Below are 26,042 nucleotides of genomic sequence, written 5' to 3' on the forward strand. Positions count from 1 at the left end.
GGAGCTTACGCAAGATAATGTGCTTCTCGTGCAGAAATGCGTTTTTGTCCTGAGCAGTGGGCAAGTCACCCCCATTGTTATGACTTGGGCACTTTAAGCATTCTAGTTGCGGTCTCTTTACTAAATAGCATGGCATCACAATATTCAAGCACAATAGGTGCATGGAATATTCTCAATAATCAGGCACATCTGATTATATGCAGTGCCCTTCATTTTTTTATCAGAAAAGATGAACAAGGAAGCAAAAAATCTCATTAAAAATTGTACTTGAGAGGGTTAAAGGAACTACCAGCTATTCTAGCCTCACAGTAAACAGAATAAAGGAGGAGGGAAAACATCTCTGCAAGTACTCCCAAGGTTTCACTACTTCAGAAAGATGCAGGAGGAGAACAAAATTTAATTTTTAAATAATAATGTCACGTAGAAGAGGGTGTAAGTAGATGAATGACGAACACTAACTTCACTTAGCGAACATTTATTCAGCACTCGCACATACAAGAACACGGAGCAAACTGCATCCAGCCAGAACACACACGCTATATATACAGTTACAGAACATTCCAGTACAATGATTCTTGACGTTTGTGGATACTTCTAGAATGTACTCAAACCGAATACCGAAATTAAAATTTTACAGTTCAGTTGAGTTTTGAACTCATAACCCTCCATGCAACAGTCTAGTATCATAACCACTACACCACGGTGACTGTGCTACTCAGCTTCTTCTGCGACATTGCTCCCTCCTTAAGAGAACAGTATCTCGGTGCTACATCCTCCCAGTCCGGGAACGAGTCATCAGTCCTGCATACTCAGACTTCCGATGACTGGTGTTCGCCCTGGTTGTGATCTTAGAACTTCCTTTGCTGCTACACTCTTTGTCACCTTTCCGCTTGTTGCCTGTCGCTGGAGCTACGAATTTACCCTGGGTTGCAGGATCCTTATAGGGCTTCATTCAAAGGAAGTGGACCATATCTGATCTTTCAGCGTCTTGTGTCAGGGTCGAAATCTTCAACTTCAACTTCATAGGTAACATCAGACAACTGTTTTACAACCTTGTAAGGTCCAAAGTAGTGCCTGAGGAGCTTCTCAGAGAGACCAACCTTCCGAGCAGGAGTGAAGATCCAGACGAGGTCACTAGGCTGGTGGACAACAGGGTGGTGGCTCGTTTTCTTGAGCCTGCAGTGTGTGTAGTTGAGTTAACTGCCGAGTTTCCTCAGCTCTGGTTAACACTTTGCTGATGTAGTGATTGTCCACGTCATCAGGATGTAATGGAAACACAGTGTCCATCGTCGTAGTCACCTCACGCCCATGCTCCAGGAAAAACTGCATAAATCGTGTGGTGTCTTGTTTGGTTGTGTTGTAGGCAAACCTCACGAAAAGTACACCTCATCCCAGGTGCTCTGCTCAACATTGATGAACATTGATAGCATGTCAGGCAAGGTCTTATTAAGGCATTCATTAAGCCCGTTAGTTTGCGGATGGTAGTCAGTCGTCATGTGATGAGTAATGTTGCACCGACGGTTTATCTCTGTCACAAGATTCCCTCGTCCATAATTAACGACGTTGGGGCACCGTGTTCTAATACAATGTCTTCCACGATGTATTTGGCTACCTCGAATGCTTCGGCTGTTTTTACAGCTTTTGTAACGGCATAGTGTGTCAGATAACCAGTGCAAACAATAATCCATCTATTGCCACTAGCAGACGTTGGAAATCGTCCGAGGAGGTCAGTCCCAACACGCTGGAAAGGCGTTTCGGCTGGTGGAATTGGTATGAGTTGGCCAGGTGGTTTCTGAGGAACTGCCTTTCTCCTCTGGCACTCTTGACAGTGCGACACATAGTGACGGACACTCCTAAATAAACATGGCCAGAAAAATCTCTTGCTGATTCTATCGTATGTCTTAATAATTCCTAAACGTCCGACCTCAGGTGTGTCATAGAATTTCTGTGTTTAGGAATCGCTAGTAGCCACCTCTTTCCAAATGGATCAAAGTTTTTCTTGCAAAGTAATCCATTAACTACCTTAAATTGCCCTTTCTTATCCTCTGACCAATTTTAGGCAAGCATAATTTGAGATATCTTGGCGTCCTTCTTCTGCTCAGCAGAGAGATCCTGGAGTGCAGCGAGACAGTCACTGTATTCATTAAAGTCTTGATGGTCTTGCACAGGGCTTCTTGAGAGACAGTCAGCATCTTGGTGTTTTCTTCCACTTTTGCACACTATAGTAATGTCATTCTCTTGAAGATGTACTGCTCACCTGGCGAGTCGTCCTGTTGGAACCTTAAGACCTGTCAACAAAAAAGTGAATGATGGTTTGTAACAACTGTGAATGGCCTTCCATAGAGATACTGTCAGAATTTGCACATGGCTCAGATCACAACAAGACATTCTCTTTCTGTAGTTGAGTAGTTTCTGTCGGCTTTTGTAAGTGTCCTAGAAGCATAGGCTATAACCTTCTCTTTTCCATCTGAAATTTGCACCAGAACAGCACTGATCTCATACCCACTGGCATCTGTGTGTAGTTCTGTAGGTGCTCTCTCATACAGACCAAGTACAGTGTCAGTCGTCAGAGCTTTTTCGCAGCACATCAAAGAATCTTGTTGAGCACCACTCCATATAAATTTAGCATTGGCTTTTAACAACTCTTGAAGTGGTCTGGCTTTGATACAAAAGTCTTTCATAAAACGATGTTAATAAGAACATAATCCAAGGAAGCTTCTCACATCTCTAATACTTTTAGGAATAGGAAATTATGTTATAGATCTCACCTTCTCTGGGTCTGGCCGCACACCTTCGTTTGACGCAAGGCGTCCAAGTATGTTGATTTCTGTTGCTCCAAAGAGACACTTTTTGGATTAAGTTTCAGTCCGCCTTGTTGAAGATACTTAAGAACGGCCCTCAGTCTTTTTACGTGTTCATCAAATGTCTCTGAGAATACTATAATGTCATCTAAATAACAAGGACCCATTGTCGACTTCAGGTGACTCAGAAGATTATCTGTCATCTGTTCAAAAGGTGCTGGTACATTACACAAACCAAACAGCATTACCTTAAACTCATACAGGCCCTCAGGGGTGATGAATGCGGTTTTCTCACGATCAGCCTCATCTACTTCGATTTGCCAGTATCCCGAGTACATGTCCATGATTGAGAAAAACTTAGCCCCCCTTCAGACAATCTAGTGTATCGTCAATTCGTGGAAGGGGGTAAACATCCATTTTAGTTATCTTATTAAGCTTCCTGTAATCCACACAAGAGAGCCAACTGCCATCCTTCTTCCTGGCGAGAACCACTGGTGATGACAATGGGCTCTGCGAAGGCTGAATGATGTCATTCTTCATCATTTTCTCTACCTTGTCACAAATTATTCAACATTCCGTTGCTGATACATGGTAAGCTCTCTGACTTATTCGTTGATGGTCTCCAGTGCTAATCTGGTGCTTCACCGTCGATTTGTCTAATTTGCTCTTCACCTGTGGATTGAAGCATTCAGAGAATTCTTGAAGAATGGCAAGTAGCTTCTTCTGTTGTTCCTTAGTAAGATCTGGTGATAGTCGAGCTAGAAGATCTTGTCTCGTAGTGGTAGGGCCAATTTTGCCCACAGACTCGGTATGGGAGGTTTCTATGATGCTCAGCTGTTTTGCAATTAACAGCTCAGCGTTTGCTACGCACATGCATCTTGGAAGGATCTGCGGTTCTCGGCAACAGTTAACTATCCACAGTTTGCCGAATCCATTCTTAAGTGAGACAATAGAGGCTGGGATGACCAAGTTATTCTTCAGTGGTATGCTTCTCTTACCTTCCACTACAAGATCCATGGGTTGATGCATGGCATGACACGTGGCAGTCACCTTTCTAGCGCTGACTGCAGGAATGATCACTTCATCCAGCACACACAGTCTCCACACACTCAGATGCGCATCTTCCTGTCCACAGTATCTCATCTCATCTAGCATAATCTTTGAGCGACCACAATCTATAATTGCCTGAGAAGCTTTCAAAAAGTCCCATCCGAGAATGACGTCATGACTACACTTTTGTAAGACGATGAATTCTAAGGGCTGTGTATGGCCACTTATACCGACATGAATGACACATCTTCCTGTGGGTTTTACATATTTCTCATTAGCAACCTTCAGCAGAGATGTTTTGTTGTTGATAAATACGGTTTTCTGCAACCGGTCACGGTACTTCTCCGAAATGACTGAATATGATGCTCCAAAGTCCACAAGACCTTGGGCTGGTCAGCCATCCATGAGGATATCGCCGTAGTTTCCTATCAATTTTGTAGTGATTGCTGACGGAGGATTTTTCTCTTTGGCGGCCTCACCTCCAAGGAAGGTTGCACCCTTTGCGGCGATAATGACCTACGTTGTCCTGCACCCAAATCTTCTTGTTCATCTTCATTGTCCCGGAGTTGGTGTTGGCTAAGATTGATCTGCTGTCTTCTGGCGCGGGCGTCATCAAATGTCTGCCACCTTTCACGACAATAGCACACCACATGTCCCAGTTGTCCCCAGTGGAAACATACTGGTTGGTTATCCTGGGTCCTCCAGATGTCAGTCTTCCTTGGTGCCCAAACAGGTTCCTCATGCAGCATTGTAGGAACGTAACTTCACCTGTGTCTCAACTTTTTCACCGTTTTAAAGAGAAATGAAGGACAAGAGATTGGGTTCAATGTCGGTTCCACTTCCTTCCTTATGACCTCTTAAAGCGTCTCGGTTTTCTGCTCGCCGTGCAATCCAAGTGCCTTCTGAACTTCCTCTCTCACTATCTGATGAAGAACACTTGTGAAATCAGTTCCTTCCTCCATCACAGACATCGATACGACGTTTGAAGCCGTTCAAACTTCATGTGTGTAATTCCTTTTGGTGCATTGTCTCGATATACTGGCACCATTTCATGAAGTCGTCTGCTGTCGAAACCTCCTTCAGGAGTGGGGCTTGATACACATCCTCAGCAACACCCTTCATGAGATGTGCAACCTGGTCTTCCTCCTTCGTTCTAGGATCCACTGTTGTCCACAGCTCCAAGACGTCTTGAATGTAGGATGCTGTAGTTTCTCCTGGACGCTGTGCCCTGCACTTTAATTTATCTTCAGCCTTGCACTTCTGTCGTTGTGTGTCACCGAAATACTTGCGCAGTTCTGCCTGGAATACTTCCCAGCTTATGAACTTCTCCTCGTTGTTCTCATACCATTGCTTGGCAGTGTGCTCCAAGTTGAAAAATACGCTAGCCAAACATACGGTGTCATCCCATTTGTTAAATTTGGCTATACACTCATATACCTTCAGCCACTTGGTTGGATCTTGGCCATAGACACCAGAGAACCCGGAAGGATGTCTCATATGGTGGCACACAGTTGCTGTCATCGCAACATCCTCTTTTTTTTCTGTCTCCGATAGATTGCGATCCGTTGAATATGACTCAAACTCGGGTTTCTCGCCACATAAACGGCGGCTGTGTCGTGGCCTGATGGGAGCCACTGTGTTGTCGATAATGTGCGCTATCACAAGTTCCAGTGCCTAGCATCTCAAACAGAACAATGTCATGTAGAAGAAGGTGTAGTTAAATGAATGACAAACACTAACTTCACTTAACGAAGGTTTATTCAGCACTTGCACATACAAGAGCACAGAGCCAACTGCCTCTGGCCAGAACACATACGGTAGATATACATTTACAGAACATTCCAGTGCAGTGATTCTTGATGTTTCTGGATACTTCTAGAATGTACGCGAACCTAATGTAGAAATTAAAATTTTACAGTTCAGGTGAGTTTTGAACTCATGACCCTCCATGCGACAGTCTAGTATCATAACCACTACACCACGGTGACTGTGCTGCTCAGCTTTTTCTGTGACAATATTGCTGAACAGGTCATCATAGGACTGACGTAATTTCAACATGACCACTTTCCTTTATTTTACATATTCAGTATTTAAGTAAGTGACATTTGTTGCTACAACACGTTTTTTACCCCTTTTTTGTCTTATGAGATTTCCATCAGCCAGCATGTTGTTACTTTGGTTGATCCTTTGTTTATACGACTCTTTTTTTTTTTCTTTTTTCGATACTCTAATGAAAAAATATTGACTTAGAACACCTATATTTGTCGAATTATTGGTGTTACATACATAACCTGTTAATGCAATTGTTTGCAGATTTATAAGCTGTATCTTTCAAGTTACACGACATAGGTGTTTGTCAGCAGACATGAGTTGCCAAACTGCATCACCTCGGCCATGTGGTGGTCTTTCACAATGGAGCACACACGATTACTGTTGTCCCCTCCTGTAACTCGCCCCATGTGCAGGAACAGACCAACTTTTAACCTTGTTCATATTATGCAATTCCAAACAAAAAAACAAATTACTTATTTGAAGAAGTTTTGGACTTGCAGCAGGTCGTAGTCAACGACATTCATGATATTTCAGCCGTGCTCCTGCCATCAAAGGCTGGCAAAGTTGTCCTGTGTTCTGCAGTATATAGCATGCTGTGAATATTCCACACATGAATCAACATAATGTTGACAGACTGACCATACTACCCGGCGGCAAAGACCTCACTGGTGGAACTGCAGAGCTCAGCTGTCCTCTGTGTTGCCACTTACTGCTGCCACCAGTGCCCTCTGTCATCTTCAGTTTGAGCAAAATATGCAGATGATAGGGTTCCAAGCAATATACAGCTGGTAATCACTATCACAGTTCATCAGATTTTTCACTGTGCAAACTTCCAAGGATTCTTTAACATTGAAATCCAAAATAGATGTTGCTGTGACCATAAGTATTGTTTTGTGATACTCCGTTGTATTCCCGGTGCAGATGCAATGTCGGCAAAAGTAGACTTGATTGGTTGCAACAGGTGAGTGCAGTGTTGATGTTTGGTGCAACTTTGTTTCACAGTGTGCATGGTCTGGCCTATATAAGCCGCACAATACTGGCAGGGTATTTCATAAATTTGAGCCTTCGAGAGAAAAAAATTGTCCTTCACTGATCCCAGGAGCTCGGATATCTTTGGTGGGTGGAAAAACACTTGCACTTGGAAATTTCAAAGGATTCTTGCTATTTTAAATGAAATATTGCCAGCCAAGAGAGGGATAGCTAGAGATTGTGTTGGTGTGCTCTCCTCTCGATCCACTTCCTGGTTCTTGGTTGTAGCTAATAGCACCCTGTTAATCTGCCAGATGGAATATACATTTTCCCTGAACGCTGTCTTTAGCTGGACAAGCTCTTTAGGCAAACTATCTGTGCAAAGGCTGTGTGAGCCCTGTGTACAAGTGTTTTAAGCAAATTGTCGTTTGCAATGGATGGTGATAACTCAGTGATTGTAAATATAAGTTGGTATGAGTGGGCTTAAGATAAACTGAATGCCCCAGAGAGCCATCAGTATTCTGATTAAGTAAAACATGCAGGAAAGGCAGTAACCATCTTTCTATAATTCCATAGTGAACCAGACATTCTTGTGAATGCTGTTGAGGTGATGTAAAAACTGTATCAATTTATCCTCACCATGAGGGCACCGTACAAAAGTATCATCCACATACCTCCAAAATGCAGTTGGTTTAAGGGCTGCTGGTATAAGTGCTCTCCGCTCAAAGCGCTTCATAAAAAAAGGTGGCTGCCAGAGGAGGCAGAGGACTACCCATGATGACACCATCAGTTCATTATTAAAGAAACTATGAAAATATGGATGGCAAAAAATCTGATGAACCACAACAGCAGCTATCAGTTGGATAACATGTGGAATTCTATCATCTCTATGATTTACTCAAGTCGGAGGCAACAGTGGGTACTGATGACAGCTGCTGGGTAGTATGGTCTGCCTGTCAACATGATATTCACGCATGCACAGATTACTCGCAGCACACTATATGTTGCAATTTGATGAACACCTTCGTCATTGTTCAATGGCTCACCTGAGGATGACTGACAAGTGCCTAGTTGAAATATGGAGTATAGTTGTAAATGACCAGCTGAAAGCCCAAGATTTCTTCAAAACCCAGTTCATTGCAAAAATTTTAAAATTCACAGGGAGTGACTAATAAGTACCATAAGTAAAGATCAACAGGTAGATATTAAATGAAACTCTACATGTGAAATTCCTGGGTGTCCAAATAGATGACAAGTTGAGGTTGCACAAAAAAGTCGATAAGTTGTCCAAAAAGCTCAGTTCTGCCTGTATGTGAAAATACAGTGTAACCCCACTTTTACATTGCCAGAATTAATGTTTTCCCATTGTATACAACATTTTTATTGCTTCCTTCAAATTTCCAATGTCTACAATGTCAATTCACACCCAATTTAGTGTCAATATATTTATCATTATTTCACAGTTATGCTTTATGAAAAAAATGTTCATGGAGAAAAACCTGATGTAAAATGATGCTGGCATGGTGTTGGCTGTCAAGTAGTGTTTACAAACGTTACATGGTTAAGTTTCTTGACACTAGGGTGCTCTACTCAGTGGGTCTGAACCAGTAAATGGGTAAAATTTGGAACCATTCATGCCATGCCTCCTGCTGCTGCCAGGCTCTACTCGGTGTGGTGGCTGATGGGAGTAACTAGGTTCATTCGAATAAAGATATCGTGACCGATCACAACCATTATCAAACTGTCTCTACAGCATATGCACAATTTTATGATTGCTGTGATCGTCATGACACCTTTGTAGAAGCATATTTAGTGTGCTTCATCATTTGGGCACTTGTAGTGCTACTTGACACCTTCACTCACTTTGCATTGCTCAAATATTTTTGTTTTAGATACAACACTGGTTACATATTTTTTCATGTTGAGCAAAGTGTGTTTCAAGAATTTATTCTCGCTGTCAAGTACACTATTTATGTATGGATTTTTTGTGATGGTACACAAACAAACAGTGTGAGTGATAGTTTACGTGTGTATGGTTTTCTACATAATTGAGGAGACACACTGCCTGATAACCTCAAAAAGATGACAACAGTCCAAGAGACGTAGAACAACATATTTGCAAACACCACAAAAAATGCTTAGGTAAATGTTTGCACTTGACAACGAGAAAAAATTCTTGAAACGCATCATGCTAAGCATGAAAAAATACATAACTGGTCCAGTATTCCATTATTTAAGTAATGAATTACAGCTGCGGGCTTTTGAAAAACATTGATTATGATGTATGTAATTGACTCAAATGTTTCTACTTCCCAAACAGTTATCAGTTCCAGTTACATCAGCACTTCTTATTAGAAAATAAAGATTTGTCAGATAATAAACAAGTTCCTGACGAATGTTTTGATACGTTTTATGTACATATAGTACAAAAATGAAAGGGGTATCCTACATGTAACTTTTACAGATTAAAACATTATTTCCCACATTTTACATTTTCCCGCATTTTACGCCATTTTTCTGAAGTCCCTTGGTAAGTGTAAAAGTGGGGCTTCACTGTATCTCTTATTATGTTACCCTGCAGACAGGATTTCTGCCATACCTTGTGTTCATTCACCCAGTACTGGCGTATGGCATAATCTTCTTATGAGGTGCAGCTAATCTCAAAAAAGTATTTATTCTGCTGAAGTGTACAGTATGGATATTATGTAAAGCTGATAACTGAACATCTTGGACAAGGGCGTTAGTAGACCATAGAATTATTACAATCATGCTCTATGTTATTTACTCCGTAACTGTATTTTGAGCAATAATAAGCCTTAATTTTTGATGAACTGTGAAATTCACCACCACAATACTGCAGGTGTTGAACTTAGTGCAATAGTCTTTAATAGCACATTGATCGCATAAATTAAGCAAGAATCTGGAAATCCCGAAATATTCAGAACTATAGTAAGAGAGTACCTTATTAGGTACTCCTATAACTTATCTGGATATTTTGACTTGAATGTGTAGATTCCGGTTAACACTATTGTTTATATTAAAGATTTTAACTTTATCAGTATATAGACAGCTGCTGATAGCTGCATTACATGTACTCTAGAAATAATTCCTATGATTAGATATCGGTAGGCTAGCACTAGAAGTAATTGGTTGTTAGTATACTATACAGAAAAGTTGTCTGCAGTGGCTGCTTCCCTTGAGTTAATGTATCATCTGGCTCATTTTACTTTCCTGAAGATTCTCCTTCATGTTGAGATTTATGGTACACAGTATGTGACTAAATCAGTGGCCATATGCTGAACTATTACATAAAAATGTATTTGCTTTTTTTTCATTTTCATTCTCTAATGCCTGTGGTTTATATTGCTATGAGGTACCAAAATCCACTAAAACGAAGTTCTTGTTATCCAAAGCTGTCCGCACATCGACAATGCATTTGAAAGTCAACACTGAGCGTGCCGAGTTTCTGACGTTGTACAATGGAAAAGCACGTAGGGTAGTCTTTCCAAATGTGTAGAGCAGGGCTTCACAACGAACATGCTCATGGACCAAGCTGTGAGCTGCAGGGCATGAGCATATAGCACGGTACCCCCACTACCGGCACATGACGGAGAGGGGGGAGCCGAGTGGGGGACAGAACAGCTGCCATTGCATGTTCATCAGTCACTTTATATTATTACCACAAATGGAACAAATAAACAAAAATGTACACATGTTACAAAATTTTATTAATGTATACTTCTCTACTTTTCTTAATGTAATTTGTGAGGTATTATACAAAAATTAAGTTGTTAATGTGTAGGATTCTTGGTTCTCTTGCACTTTTCCCTCTTAACAATTGCTTCTGAATTTGGAGTAATTGCATTGCAGATGCAGCATGCAGTTTAGATTACAATCATACAGCAAGTTTCTCAGAGGCATCTTATTACTTTTCTTTACAGAGCAGTTGTTCACAAACATACATGGAATTAATAATTGATATTATTGTAGCTGTCAGTTTGTGGAAACAAGGCAATCTATCCTGAGGGAAGGCTCCAAAATGTTTTTCTTGTTCTGGAATTTGTATTTGTGTTCTCTGTCACACTGCAGGTAAATAATTTCTAGTTGTAGTTCAGGATGAATTTCTTCAATACTCGCTGAAAATGCTGAGGAGAACAGATGAAAATCACTTTCAAATGCCATCAGATTTTGAAAATGTTGCTCAAATTCTTCCTTAAGAGAAACTAAAATATGTGAATAGTGTTGAAAGTCTTTTTTACCAAGAGCATCTTGCATATACAATAATTTTGGATAATGATCTAGATTTCTGTATTTCCATTTTAAAAGCTTCTATTCAGTCTTTGAAATGAATAATCACCAGATCCTTACCCTGTAGTGAAATGTTCGAAGCATTAGACAGCTAGTTCTATTTGCTAAGAAGATGAGATCACTTTTCCATAATGGCTCTTTCAGTTCAGGAACAAACATGTTATTTATTTCCACAAAAATATTTATCTCATGTAATAGAGACAAAAAAACTGATTTAATAATTTGCCATGACTAAGCCAGTGGACTTCACTGCAATAAGGCAGGCTACCATACTAGCTTTTAAAATCCTCAAGACAGTTTCTAAATTTCCTTTGTTGTAGTCCATGCTGTTGTGTCTAGACAAGACAGCGTAGACACAATGAGAGGAAGCCGAAAGGCACGCGTTTAGTTGACGCAGGCAAGAGATAGGTCTGTAACAGGATACGTAATGAATGCTATAAAGAAAAGTACGTAGCTTCTGTAATACTTAACTTTAATCCATCCTTGGTACATCGCTATTGACGATATAAGTGAGACTCTTTAGATACATGCAATGTTACTAATGGCACCCTGCTAGGTCGTAGCCATTGACTTAGCTGAAGGCTATTCTAACTATCTGCTCTGCAAATGAGCGAGGCTTCGTCAGTGTGCATCGCTAGCTACGTCGTCCGTACAACTGGGGCGAGTGCTAGTCCGTATCTCGAGACCTGCCTTGTGGTGGCGCTCGGTCTGCGATCACACAGTGGCGACACGCGGGTCCGACATGTACTAATGGACCGCGGCCGATTTAAAGCTACCACCTAGCAAGTGTGGTGTCTGGCGGTGACACCACACATGCCTCCTTATATAACTGGTTTTATGAACAACAACACTCATCCCATTTTTTTAGAGTAATACTCTTTGCACATAAGTTCTCTTGGCATATTATACAGTGAACACCTGTGATTTCATTTGAAACAGAAAGCTTTTGCATTTTCTCCTTCATCAGCATAACAAACCTTGATTTCTTTCCTGTCCTTGCTGGCACATCATGTGTTGACACAGAAACCAAAGAATTTTACAACAATCCTATATTTTCTATAATACAGCTTAAAATGTTACTTCCAATTGTGACTACCACATCAAGGAGCTCCTCTCACACCTCAGGGTCCCTATTAACAATTTTAATAAAAATGGCAAGCTGGGGTGTGCCCGTGATATCAACACTTTCGTCCAGAGCTGCAGAATATGGCACAAAATCCTTACAAAATATGTGCAAGCTGGCTCTGGGTGTCATCTGCCATGTCATGTATGTGACACATGATGGTCATGTTAGATAATGGCACCATCTGAAATTGATCTACTTGAGATAGACATTCTGAAGCAACTGCCACACATTCTCTTATTAAATCGCCATCCATGAAGGGCACAGGGGTTTTACTAAAAGCAAAGCAACTTTGTAACTTACTCGAGAAGCAGACTCAGTTGATTTTTCTTCATCACCAGATCTCTTACAGAGAACCATAATTTTCAATAAACAGATACATTTCCTTCCATTGAGAGTTAAACTGCGAAGGCACGGTTGGAGTTACGCAATGACGACTTGACTGTTAACCAGATGAGAGCACTGTTACAATTGACTGTATTATTTTATAAGGTAAACGGTTGATGCAAATTGAATGCTGAAAGTGTGCTTGTATTTCACCTCCGTACCCACTAATGCGACCTTGAATCTGATTGCAAGAAAGTGCATGAGGAAGTATGGGTACTCACACTCAAAATTTGCGAGTTTTTAAGTCATGGTGTAGAGGAATATGAAGCATGAGAGATGTTCTGAATGTGCGTTTGAACATAGTCCAGTGAGGTGGAAGAATGCCACATATGTCACAAGCATGCCATCTCGTTTTAGTAAAGAGTCTGGAGATGCCATATTGGCTCTCAGTTGAAGCCCATATTGGGTCGATTTTATATTATAACTTTTTTCCTATGAATATATGTTGATTCAAAGCACCAGAAAACTGGTCTGTCGAAAACCAATTATTTATTGGTGGGATTTGTTGTGATAAGATGATGGGAAACACGATATTGATAGTTAAATAATTTTTGAATTGTGACTTGCGTTTTATGGAAGTATACTGTTTCAGTGGCAAAGGTGCACTTAAAATCCATCAAAAACTCATTTTTTGTGGTACGATTTGTTGTAATTAAGTGTCAGTTAGTAACATACATGCGATTAAAGCCTTCAGAAGTTAGCAACATACAAGACAAGGTCACACGTTATGGACGTTCCATGTAGTGTAGTGAATAGAGATAGAGAGTTACAAAGTGATGTGTGATGGGTAGCAGGTTCACATCTCATTACATCAATTTTTTTTTTACGTGCCTTCATGTTTTCAAATAGGTTCTGAGACTTTCTTTTTAATCTAATACAAGTATATTCTATAACATTCTACGTAAATATAAGGGCGCTCTCTCTCTCAGTAGTGTGTGTTTGATTGACTGTATCTAGAAGGGAGCTTGTACTACTTGCAGAAAGAGATTTTGCACTTTCTTATTTAATCTTGTATTTCAATTTTTCTTAAGGTTCTGCTGCTGAATGGAAACAGTGATCATATAAGAATGGTCTTAGGGTTTTACCAAAAAGTGCAAATGATGAAATAATTTTCATCGTATGTGGAACACTGTTGTAAATTTGTATTACCCTATCTGTAATGGAATTTTTGCCCTTATTGACTGTATATGAATCTTTCCTTTTTGCCTTGTAACATGTTCATGGATATTTAAGTTTTTATTTGTGTACACTATAGACAGAACAACATGACCAGCACATGGAAAAAGTAGGAAATGTGCATTTTAGTAGAGCTGATGTAGGACTTTTACACTTGTCCATTTTCTTAAAAAAAAAAAACTGTTTGTTTTGCTATCCAGAACAGCTGACACCTGCTGCTTGAGTATGCTGTGATTGCATATACCATTTTGAGACACACATACCATATACACAAGTCACATCGTTTCTGAGCATTCAGCAGCATGTTGAACTCGGCATGCTCAACGTTAATTTTCAAATGCACAGTCTGTGTGCCAATGGCTTTACAGCTGTCAAAGCAGTGCACAGTGTTAATTTGTGAACCTCATGTAAATAACTGTTCAAGAATCCAAAAATTCTGTCACAGTGGTTAAATGAGACCTGGAAATTGTGATTTTCAATGTACCATAGATTCTGATGATGACTGAACGCACTGAAATGCATAAAGTGGTGTCAAAGCAACTGATTTTGCTGTAAAAAATTTACCATCATTATTTAAGTGTTCAACTGAATGTTTGCTTACCTCTGTTGAGATTTAACCTCATTTTGCTTCTACACTCAGAGTAAGAGCCTTTGTTTTTGCAGATTCACGCCACCACCACCGTCACCATCGGCCCGCCGCCACCCTCCATTGCATCATGCACATCATAGGTCATTATCAGAGACTGTAAAGCAACCCAATGGTAGTACTGTACACAGGCTATCAGATGCAAATTCAAGACTGGGCTGTGATACAACGGATAATGGTGCACAGGGATTCTGGAAGACACCAAGTGATACAGAGTGGGATGAGAACAGAGTTGTCGGGTAGGGACTTACGCTGTTAGTTGTAGTCATTTGTGCTTCAGTGGCACTATTTGTTGTTCTGCTTCACTCCCTACTTGAGTTATTTGTATTCACTCCTAAATGTTTTGCCATATATATAAGTATATAGGTCTTTACAGTATTTGTATGCACATTTTCTAGTTTGACCATGTGTTTTTTTGGGAATGGGGGTGGAGTGAGACACACACTCCCAAGCATGTATGCATGTATTTATATACACAGTTACTAAAATGCATGTGAAGCACAGCAGCTGCAAAATGGAAGACATCTTATAGAATGGATGCAGGTTTTTCATAGTTCAAATGTGGACAAAGTGTGCTGTAAAAGAAACTTCTTTTTTAAGTGTCTGTTTACAATTTTGTGTTTGGTATTTATTTTTTAGTATTTAGTGAGAGATCATGTTAATGTGCAACACTGTAGATATTTTTACAAGCATGGAGTTAAGATATTCAAACTTATAGCTCATGATTATTTTTCAAGCAGCTTTAAGTTAGACTGGTAATAAATGAATTACCTGTGTTGGAAAAAGTCAGTGTTGGATTATGAGTGGAAACCATTTGGCATGTAATAAGACTTTAATATTTTACATTTGAACAGTAGTGAGTACTAAACAGACCCTGGTAACGTCTGTGTTGTTTAACATTTTACGTTTGACTAGTAATGAGTACTAAACAGATACTGGTAATGTCTTGTGTTCTTAATGTTACAAATCATAAGTTTAGATTTTGACATAAATGCAAAACTGAATTTTGTTTCATTGTGTCCATTACAAAGTCAGTACGATGATGGTAGCGGATTTTAAAAACCTGAAGAACTGTCAAGTAGGAATAATCTTGTTCTCTTACTTGTTTCACTTTCATTTCCTATGCTTGTCTTTTGATGTTATTTTCCTCTTGCCACTGTTTTGCCCCCAAGTTTGTTCCATCTGTCTTTGTTGTGAATACCAGTTACATTTAAGGTATTGTAATGCCATGACAGTCTGATTTTTGAGAAGACTGAAAAAATGTCCAGACAGTTAACTGGTCAGGTGATACAGATAATTGTCTGTTGCAGAGATGGCGTTATCGACTTGTCATATTATCTCCATAGGACAACAATTTTATTATATTGTGTCTTCTTGTTTGTATCAAAAGCAAAATTCTCTTGGGGAAAATTATAAAATTTCTAGGAGACTGAATGGTTGGCGGGCCGGTGGTTCTCAGTGTGGTGTCTTAATGACCTGCTCCTCCTTTCAAATTTTACCTAACTTATCCCTGTTTCCTCCTTCAGAAAAGAACTAAAAGTTCTTATTCTTCTTTCTAAGGCTTTCTAGAATGAACACAGTATGATTTTCAGTTAATTTCTGAAAACTGTCTTGTTCAATAAGATTTCTTACAGTATAATTCTAATACCAACTTATTTAAATGGAGTAAACATGAAGTGTATCCTTACTTGGTTAGTGTATGCACAGTTGTCATTATGACTGTTGTAACTGACTGATTTTTGTAAACTTGCTGTGGTTATTAGTTCTCTTACCACAATAAGGCCTGCTGCACACAGTTGTTTAGCAGCACTAAAGTCTGCTGTGCATAATGGTTTCTTAATATCCTTTCAGAAAGGAGCAAAATATGGAACTTCTTATATGCAGCAAACTGTAATGGTGGTATGTGCTTTGCAGACAGGTACAGTTGCTGAGAGGATGCAAGCTCACATACTTTCATTCACAAATAATATAAATATTTAATTAGTGATGAAGGTTACATACCATTGCAGATTGCTGATGAATACTTCAGCAAGCATTGTATATTGATGTCACTAATGATAACTTTAAAGCGATGCTCAGAAAAAAATATATTTTTGTTTTGAAAATGCACAAATAAACATTGTGGGCTCATGGAAGAAGACAAACTAAAGTTCACTGCAAATGAGTGTCCAGAGTAGAATTTTGGGAAATGCGTGGAGTGTGCATAAAAGAAAGGGGAAACAAAAGTATCAGTTACAGAAGTCTGTATCAAACGGGGCAGAGCAATAGATGGAAATCTAGAAATTTACAATTTGTTGGGTGAAAAGTCCATGATGGCTGCCTTTCTGTGTTGTACTGTCAGCTATGTCAAGTTAGATATAGCAACGAAGACACCTAAGAATTTAAGCATGTGCAACGATAACAACATTGTTGATTTCTAACAGTTCTGATATTTTTAGAGTTCTTGAATATTAAGATTCTATAGCATGGAAAGAAGCTAAGTAAAACAGTGTGAGCAAGTATGAAACCTTATATCATGTAGAAAGATGCAAATAATCACTTGCACTTTGCATTTTAATTGTGGTTATTTCTGACTCCCAGTGCTGTGAGAAAAGAAGCACTTCTGGCTGGCTTCTGACTTTTTGATGGTTTTGTGCAGTTGCCAGCAAACACATCATGGTTCCTGTGAGTTTTCCTGGCCCTTTTCCATTACCATGCCTGATGTTATGCTTGCATCAGTGATGAGCTTCCATCCAGAACTACACGTGAAATTCTATCTGATATGTAGTTCTCACTCTTGTCTGTTTGGATATTGTACAAGTGCATTGTTTATATAAATTGCTAATTTGCAGTTGTATTAGGAGCTTTCTAAACTGCAAGACATATAACATTCTCTCACAGTGAGTATTTGTCACTTTCTGTACCCAATTAATAAATTGATTGAGCTGTATGTTCCAAGACTATTGCTTCCAAAAACAATGTTAATTCTGAGAGTGCCACTCTTGAAAATTGGAGTTACTGGGCATTATCTAATTGTGCAAAACACACCACTGCTAAAGTAATTTGCAATAAATAGCTACTAGAAGTCTGGTGACAATCTCTGCCACATATTCAGCAGAGAATCTGACCAGCTATCTATTGGGTACAGGTGCTCTGTGTTCATGCATATACTTTTTTGTACAGTGTTACAGTTTTTAACACTCTAATGTTATGGAAGTAATGCTCTTTCTAGTGTCAGGGAAGAAGAAAGAGCAGGGGAAATTGAATTTAAGGAATATGTAGCACTGCAGAGTAATTGGTCTGGATGAAGAGAGCTTCAGTACAAAAGTGATTGTAATTCTGCACTGGCTGGTAACCAGAAGCTATTTGTGGACTTGATGAAGAGAGTAAAGATTATCAATCAATTTGTCAATTGAATTTGGTAATTGTATTTTCTATAGATTCACTACGAACATGAAAAAAGGTTAGTGATGAAAAGTTGCCTCTGTGCCCTTGCCTTCCACAACTACCTGGTTTTCATGTCTTTTACATAGAACTTGAGTATCATGGTTTCCATTGGGCCCCATTATGATTGTGCATATGTTTTCCCAAAAAACCCTATCCCCTTTATAACTATACTATGATTTGTCGAAAGCTGCTTGAAAAGCACTTCCTAATCTATTGTTACTTTGGATATTTTGTAATACAACCAAATGCAGGAACTTATTAATAGGATTTATCTTTTTATGTTGATCATTTCAAAAACTATGATTTATAAGTTAGTAGTTCTTTACACCTTTTGCGTTTTATCCTATGTTATTCTACTCTGATTACTGAATGCTACAAGGGACATGGAAAAATGTATGGCAACTAAGATAAACACAGTGCTTACCAAGAGAATGATCATATATTTGCTAAAAACACATATTGAATATTTCATTTTTGAATGGCTATTATTTAAAGTCTTGCAGTTGCATTTATGATATATTACAGTTCCTCCATGTTCCCTCTTCTTTGAATCACATGATAAAGTAATTTCAGATTTGTGATCAATTAGGTCATTAAAATGAAATGTCTTACAGTCTAAATTGAGAATTGTCATTAAATACTGCATATCATGATAACAGCTATTGTAGTTAGGAGACCCTACTTATATAATTATATTGACTGACTGGTCTTTTTTGTTTCTGCATGTCCTGTTGCACATTGTCACAGTATAAGGTAGATGTATTGTCACTATACTGAATTGTCCAGACTGGCTCTTTAATTTAGTAGGTGGTGAAAATACATGTGTAAGAAAAAGAGTATTCATGTATTATTTTCACTCTTCATGGGTCTGATAACTTTGTTTCAGAGCTCTTGTGGTGCATTGAATAGTTTTAATTTTAATGAATTAATATTTCCACAAAACTAACTACTGGTACCAACAATGATTATTTACTGTTCTGTGTAGAAGTAAAAGTTGGTTGTAAACTATATGGTATATTATTAAGCTCACTGATGAAAAATATATTGTTTTGAGCTAGGTGACACATTGAATAAACCACAGGGCTCCTTTATTTGGGAGGAACACTGGTCAAATTGCCTTTTGGCTATCCTGATGTAGCTTTTCTGTGGTTTCACTAAATCAGTTCAGGTGAATGCCTACACAAATCCTTCTCTCATCCTTGTCTTATTGGACTAGTACTACATCTGCAATGAGCACGTTGCCAGTAAGACATTAGAATTAACTTATATTTATTTGTAATAACAGTATACTAGTATTACTGTTGTTGTTGTTGTTGGTATAACCTTCTCTAAACGAAGCTCCATATTCTCTTATCTGCTTTTCATTCGCATCAAGTCACTCATTCGTTTTATATTAGAACCATATGAAAAATCCCATTTTTCGTTACTAGCTTTACTTAATGGGACATGTTACTATAAGGGGCTGTCAAATGAAAACAACACAGATGGAACAACAGTAAGTAAACTGTTTATTATTTCAAAATGTCGCCAAGGTTGTTCTGAGTACCGTATTTACTCGAATCTCTAAGCCGCACTCGAATCCAACCCGCACCTGAAAAATGAGACTCGAAATCAAGGAAAAAAATTTTCCCGAATCTAAGCCGCACCTGAAATTTGAGACTAGAAATTCAAGGGGAGAGAAAAGTTTTAGGCCGCACCTCCAAATCGAAACAAAGTTGGTCCATTCTAATATGAGACACGATTTAGGTCGAATGAATGACGATACAGCTACGGTAGTTTGGTTCGAGTCGTAAGCTTAGCAGTTAAGCTTTACCAAGTAGCCATTGCTATGCGTCAGGCACGCCGTCCGTATTTATACGGGTACCATTCCTTTTTCACGTACTTCGTCTGGTTTGAATTGATTGCTTATTTTTCTTTGATTTGATAAGTGCCATTCTCTTTGTTATAGGTGTTTACGTCACTCGGTGAAAATGCATTACTGTACTGTGTCATGCATTGTTTGTCGCAGTCTGGTAATAAGTCTTTATGACCCGTCGCCGCTCATGGCATGGCTTACTTTTGTGCAAGCTACCGCCGCTTAAAAAAAAGGAGAGAGGAGGGGGGAGAGAGAGAGAGAGAGAGAGGAATTGTCTCATTAGCGAAACAATGGCAAGAGACTGCAATTTGTTGTTACTTACACTGCTTTCTTTCATAATGATCAACAAGAACCAAATAATAGACTGCGTATGATAGAAGATGTTCTGAACGAGAGTTTAGCGAAAAAAAATTTCCGTTGGAAAATCTTTGCAGATGCCTCTTTAGTACATTACATGCTGCACAGAAATTAGTCATCTTAGATTTAAAAATCTAGTGAATTGCCGTGCTTCATTTCTGACTGTATCACTATTAGGCATAAGAATAATACGAATATAAACATGACATGATATGTATATTCTTCCACGTTTGCTGTTGTCTCACTAGTTTCATAGTTTATTAGGCGGACAGGATTTAAATGTGATAGCAGCAAACACGAAAGAATACATTGCAAAATGTTTATATTCGTATCATTCTTATAGTGAAGAGAATACTGAATGTGATTCACAATTCATAACAGTTCCTATTAGCAACCATCTTTTCTCACAGGTAGGAAAAAATTCAGAACGCAGAGTTGCCCATATTGACAAACATCCCAAACAGTCTTGCCAGTCGGATTTTCGTAGTGGATTGAAATGCTGTTACATTCGAAGATGAACAATACAGAATTTGTATTTACTTCGTTGGATAATGTATGAAAATGCAGTGGTCGAAACTCGGGGCGGAGAAAAAAAGCTCGTCTTCCACTTTTTTTAAAAATTTATTTACTGACGCAGAGGTTTTGGTGCCAGTATTTATCTTTGTGCCCGCAAAGCATGCCTGCGTAGCGCTACATATATTCGACAACAGAAGTTAGTTGTGGCGGCACCTACCAACATTTTTCGGAACTTCCGATTACTTTGCACTCGATTCTAAGCCGCAGGCGGTTTTTTGGATTACAAAAACCAGAAAAAAAGTGCGGCTTAGATTCGAGTAAATACGGTACACTTCAGAAGTTTTGCTGGGAAGTCCTTACACATCCTCCATACAGTCCTGGTCCCTCCCCAAGTAATTTCCTTATTTTTGGAACCCCGGGGAAAGATGTTTGTGGCCACTGATTTGCTTTGGATGAAGAGGTGCACACCTGGTTACAACCACGATTCCTCCTCTAGACAACTACAAACATTTTCCATGAAGGCATTGACCTTCATGTCTGACGGTGGTGGAATAATTATTAACGTTTCTGGTGATCACTTGTGAAATAAGATACAGTTTACTTACTTTTTTCCAACATGGCTCATTTTCATTTGACTACTACTTATATTGTGCAAAATTTCTTCAGCAATAAAGTTCATTGATTATAGCCATAGGCAATATTGCATGTATGATAAAACCATTTTGTATGAATTATCTGACAATTTTGCTGATAGGTAATTGTCATTCACAGTGCTTTGAGAACAGGAAACATGAAAGAACTGCATATCATGAGTAAATGCAACAGTAAAATCTGGAATTTATATGGAACCTGCTAGTTATGAATGGTAGAATGCAATTTCAATCTTTGAATAGTTATCCTTATTGTTGTAGTCGCACTTTTGGAATTTAAATTTATGATTTGTTCACTAATAGTGGCATTAAAATGTTGATCACTATTAAAATTGAGCCATGATCTAATCCCAGTTCAAGCCAGTCTAAAGCAGGTATGCCATTGTTTTCCTAACTCATTTAAGGCAAGTGTTGCTTTGGTTGCTGCAAGTAAGGCAATGCCAGTACCTTGCCTTATTGTGGTAAAATACTGTGCTTATGTTCAGATTTTAACAAACTTGCCCGACTGAGATGGTACTGCGGTTAAGTCAGTGTACTCATACTTGGGTGTAGCAGATTCCAATCTCCATCTGTCATCTAAATTTTGGTTTTCATAGTTCCCCTAAATTACTTAATGTGAATGCTAGAGTGGTGTCTTACAACTAAGACATAGAGGTCATGATCTGTTTCCTTCACCCCCTTGTCCAGATCAGTCTTGTGCTTCATCTTTAATGACCACATCACCCTTAATTTTCCCTCCATTTTTTTCCTTATTGGTTTATTGTCAACAGGATATTACATTTGGGTAGAAAAGTTTATTTTACTTCCTTCCTTGCAGTTTTCCTCTTGCTCTTGTACACTGCAATTATATTATTGGTCGCTCTGCTTCTTACATATTCTCTTGAATTTCTTCCACACACCTGCCCCCATACTACAACTTACCATATGTCAGAATTGCCTGGTTAGTCTTAAAATGAATGCATCCTGGAAGATCAATTATTTGAACTGTTTGCTATATGGTTGTTTTCACTGGTGATTTTGTGTGGTTGTTTAACATACTTCTACCATGAATTTGTGTATGTAGCAAGAGAGCAGGCATATATATGTTTCTTTTTCCTTTAAGGGATGTGTTTTAACATAATGCCATCTATTCATTTGTGGTGGAGAAGGTCATAGGATGACTGGCTGGCTAATTAATTCTTTTCTAAACCTCATTATGAGCCATATACAGGTCAAATTTGTACAACTAAAGATCTGAGCTTCTAGATGCTAATGATGTGTAGTAGCACAACAGTTTATTTTTTATAAATAAGTATATGAGATACAGGGAGGTAACTAACAGTGGAATAGATAACACACACTAAGTCTGGCAAGACATTTGTCTGGGGAAAGTAGTAGGGTGGAGCAGATGCAGTTGGAGATTAATCTATTCATTCAAAATGGAGTCCATGTGTAAGCCCAAGGAATAGCATTACGGAGGGAATGTGAAATATTTTATCACAGTTATCACTGGTTACACAGAAGGTAGGTTACACTTTTGAGCTAGTCATGGCCAACTGATAACATCAAGGTGCACGCATTCCATGTCTTTAAAACTCTATAAAAATTGACAGTGGAAAAGTATATAGTTGATTGTATCTCCATAATTCAAGCATTGTTGCTTGAATCTAGGTGTTGAAATAAGTGTATCTCAGTACCTACATAAATCTAATTATTGTAATTGTAATATCTTATTGACATGTATTATGCTCTAAGTGGCTTACTTTCAATTGAACTAGACAAAGTACTGGACAGTGTTAAAATACTGACTAGTTCTCAAAAAATCCTATTACGCAGTGACTGCATTCTGCACTTCTTTATTTGTGTCCAAAATATAGTCTTCCTTTTATTCAGTTTTTCATATAATTTTTCTGATTTGACTTAATATTTGCAGTTCGTATGATATGAACAGGTGACCTCCAACAGAGATTAGTGGGGTTTATATTAATGACACTGAATGTGATTGCTAGTGACTATTAGTCACCAGTTTTAACATCATTATGATATTTCAGCCAAAGATTGTTCAGCTTTCTTATCAACTCTGTTGTTAATATGAAATCACTTTATGAAACTATTGCAGTATATTTCTATGTATTGTAATGTATCCTTAGTTTTATTACTCCCATAGAATCACATTTATTTGTAATAATTTGTTGCCTGTGTTAACATTTCAGAATTGAGGAGGAACTCGTTCGCAGTGAGTGTGACCATCATAAGACACTCTAAAATATTTGTCTCGATAGTAGCTGTACTTGTTAGCCTGTTTTTATATTTTTGTAATGTACTATTACTGGGAAGTATGTGGGCACCATAAACTTTCTTACACTGCAATGAGTTAAACTTTCTTACAGTAAGTAAATGTTAGAATACAGAGGGAAATGAACGTGAATTGGATATATTAGCACTGTAGTATTTTATGACTGACATGGTACTGATGTTTATAGGTGATATCTCTTATTTTTTGGGAACTACCTAACTTATGACAAAAATTTTAAAATGGAACAGACCTGCATAGAAAGAAATTATATTCTATGTGTATGTTTTCCTTGTGCTGAATTTTCCCATCAGTGTTTCACATTGACTGTGATGACTGATACTTTGAAACTTGGTTTTGTATTTAAAATGATGAATACTGTTTTTAGGTGCCTGTGAGCTACACCTAATCAAAGACTGTAACAAACTATCATACATATTTAAAGATCTTTATAATTGTGTTTCTAATGTAGAAAATGTGCGGTTCCACATTTAGTGATATTGCCAGTGCCATTTTATGTTGATCTTTTCCAACAGATAGAAATGATTTCCATATGTCAAGATTGATTGTGCATGAGTAGTCATGCATTCATAGCCACTGTGAGCGATCTAAATAGAAAACTTCTTTCTGATCTGTCACAAACAACAACTTGTATTTTGTGCAGTTTTTTGTCACATTTTTTGTTAGAAACTTACACGAAGAAGATGGTAATATGTACAAATAGGGATTCAGATTTTCTCACTAAATAATTATTTTGTGGAATGTATTGCAACATTTGTAAGATATGACTTGTTTTAGAACGTGGATCTTGCATGCCAAAAATTATCAGCTATATTTATTTTTTTTATTTTTTTTAAATTTCTAAATTATTGTTACATAACATTGATTTTGTTTTGTATTTGTATGTTTGAAAGCCATATTTATTCACTTTTAGTTACTGACTCATCATAACTCAACATAAAATCATAATCCTACGCCCTTTTCCCTCAGTCCCTTCTCCAGTCACTAAAAGTGGAAGAGAGAGAAAGGAATGAATTCGTAGATAAGTTCAAACTGCATGATAAAAGTATTTATGAGAACATCAAAGCTGTATAACATAAATTGCATCAGATGCTTTAGTACCGTGGTTTATAAATTTTACATTTTGTTAATAGTTCCCACATACTGCCCATTAGAAGCGGTGCTGTTGTTCCTCTGTTAATGAATGATTGTTTCTGTTTATTTCATTCTTTAAAAAGACTACTGTGTGTTGCTAAAATATTTTTAGTGGCCAAGCTTGTTTATTTTTGTAAATTTAAAACTTGAATTGTGATTCAATTATTCTGTGAAACATAACAATTAACTCTTTGATTGAAATGGCTTTCACTTAGCAGCAGATTGTCTTTTATATTTTGTCTTTCATGATAGACTAAACTTATATGCTGGTCTTAGGATCAAAAGAGTGGATTTCTGGCTTTGGTTTATGAGCTTTTAGATATGCACCATGCTACTGTTAAATATGTTAGTCTCTCATAACTTTTCTTTGCATGTTTTGCAAGAGAACTGTTCTGAAACCAGTAGTGAAATGTTGTGATAGTTTACTAATGTACTGTGCTGTGAGTTGTATGTAGGAAGCTTAGGGTTGTTAGAGAACAGGCAACCAAAGCTAAGAATCTGTTTTTTTGACTCCTGGTTTGGCATATAGCTGTGAAGTAAAGGTTAAATTAATACGCTCATAATTTTTGCTTTTCACATCTCTTCTCTTTCTCACATCAGTAACCTGTTTGGCACACCTTTAACTAATTTTAAAAAATTTTATTTCTGTTTCTCACTGTATAGTTGTGATTTTAATACTACCCACTTTTTAAAATTGGCCTCTCTGCTTGTGTTCTGAATTATCACTGTACTGTGACACCTCTTGTGACTGCATTAATTTAACCTCAGAATGTTTCTTATTATTGTACTAATCTTCAAGATTTACAGATATGAAAGACATATACTTTCCATATTTGTGCAGTACGTAATTCACCCTAAATATATTGCTGCCTTTCACAATATCAACAATGTGAAATGTATGTGAATATAAACTTGAAATTTTTTGTTGTGTTGTATTTATGTTGTATAATTTTGTTGTAATTAAATTTTTTATAAATTTCTTTCTTTGTATTTTTTTCTTTTTTTCTGCTTTGCTCTGTTATAAACTATCCTGGTAGAAATTTTTCATTTCTGACCAAAAAGCAGACATTTTAATGTTCTAATGGTATTAAAGTTCTCCTAACACACTTATGAATTCCTGAATGTGGAATGATTTGGGTGTAAAGTTAACTGTATTACCTAGTTCTGCTTTTTGGTTATACATTCACATACAGTTTGATATTTGGACACTTATCCACGTAATTATATTGGAGGCTGTATAAAACGCATGATTTGCATGGATTTTAATATTACTATCATTATTGATGACCAAGTTAAGGT

At 37.9% G+C, this 26,042-nt stretch overlaps 1 protein-coding gene across 1 annotated transcript in view; it reads left to right on the forward strand.

Moving 5' to 3' along the window:
• LOC124555112 (dual specificity mitogen-activated protein kinase kinase 7-like) overlaps positions 1-26,042 on the forward strand; it is a 167,883-nt gene that overhangs the window by 89,938 nt on the left and 51,903 nt on the right. Inside the window, exon 8 of the mRNA XM_047128915.1 lies at positions 14,530-14,751. Within this exon, the coding sequence (XP_046984871.1) occupies positions 14,530-14,751 (222 nt within the window). The remainder of the gene's footprint in view (positions 1-14,529; positions 14,752-26,042) is intronic.

Source organism: Schistocerca americana, chromosome X (genome assembly GCF_021461395.2).
Source record: "Schistocerca americana isolate TAMUIC-IGC-003095 chromosome X, iqSchAmer2.1, whole genome shotgun sequence".
NCBI lineage: Eukaryota > Metazoa > Arthropoda > Insecta > Orthoptera > Acrididae > Schistocerca > Schistocerca americana.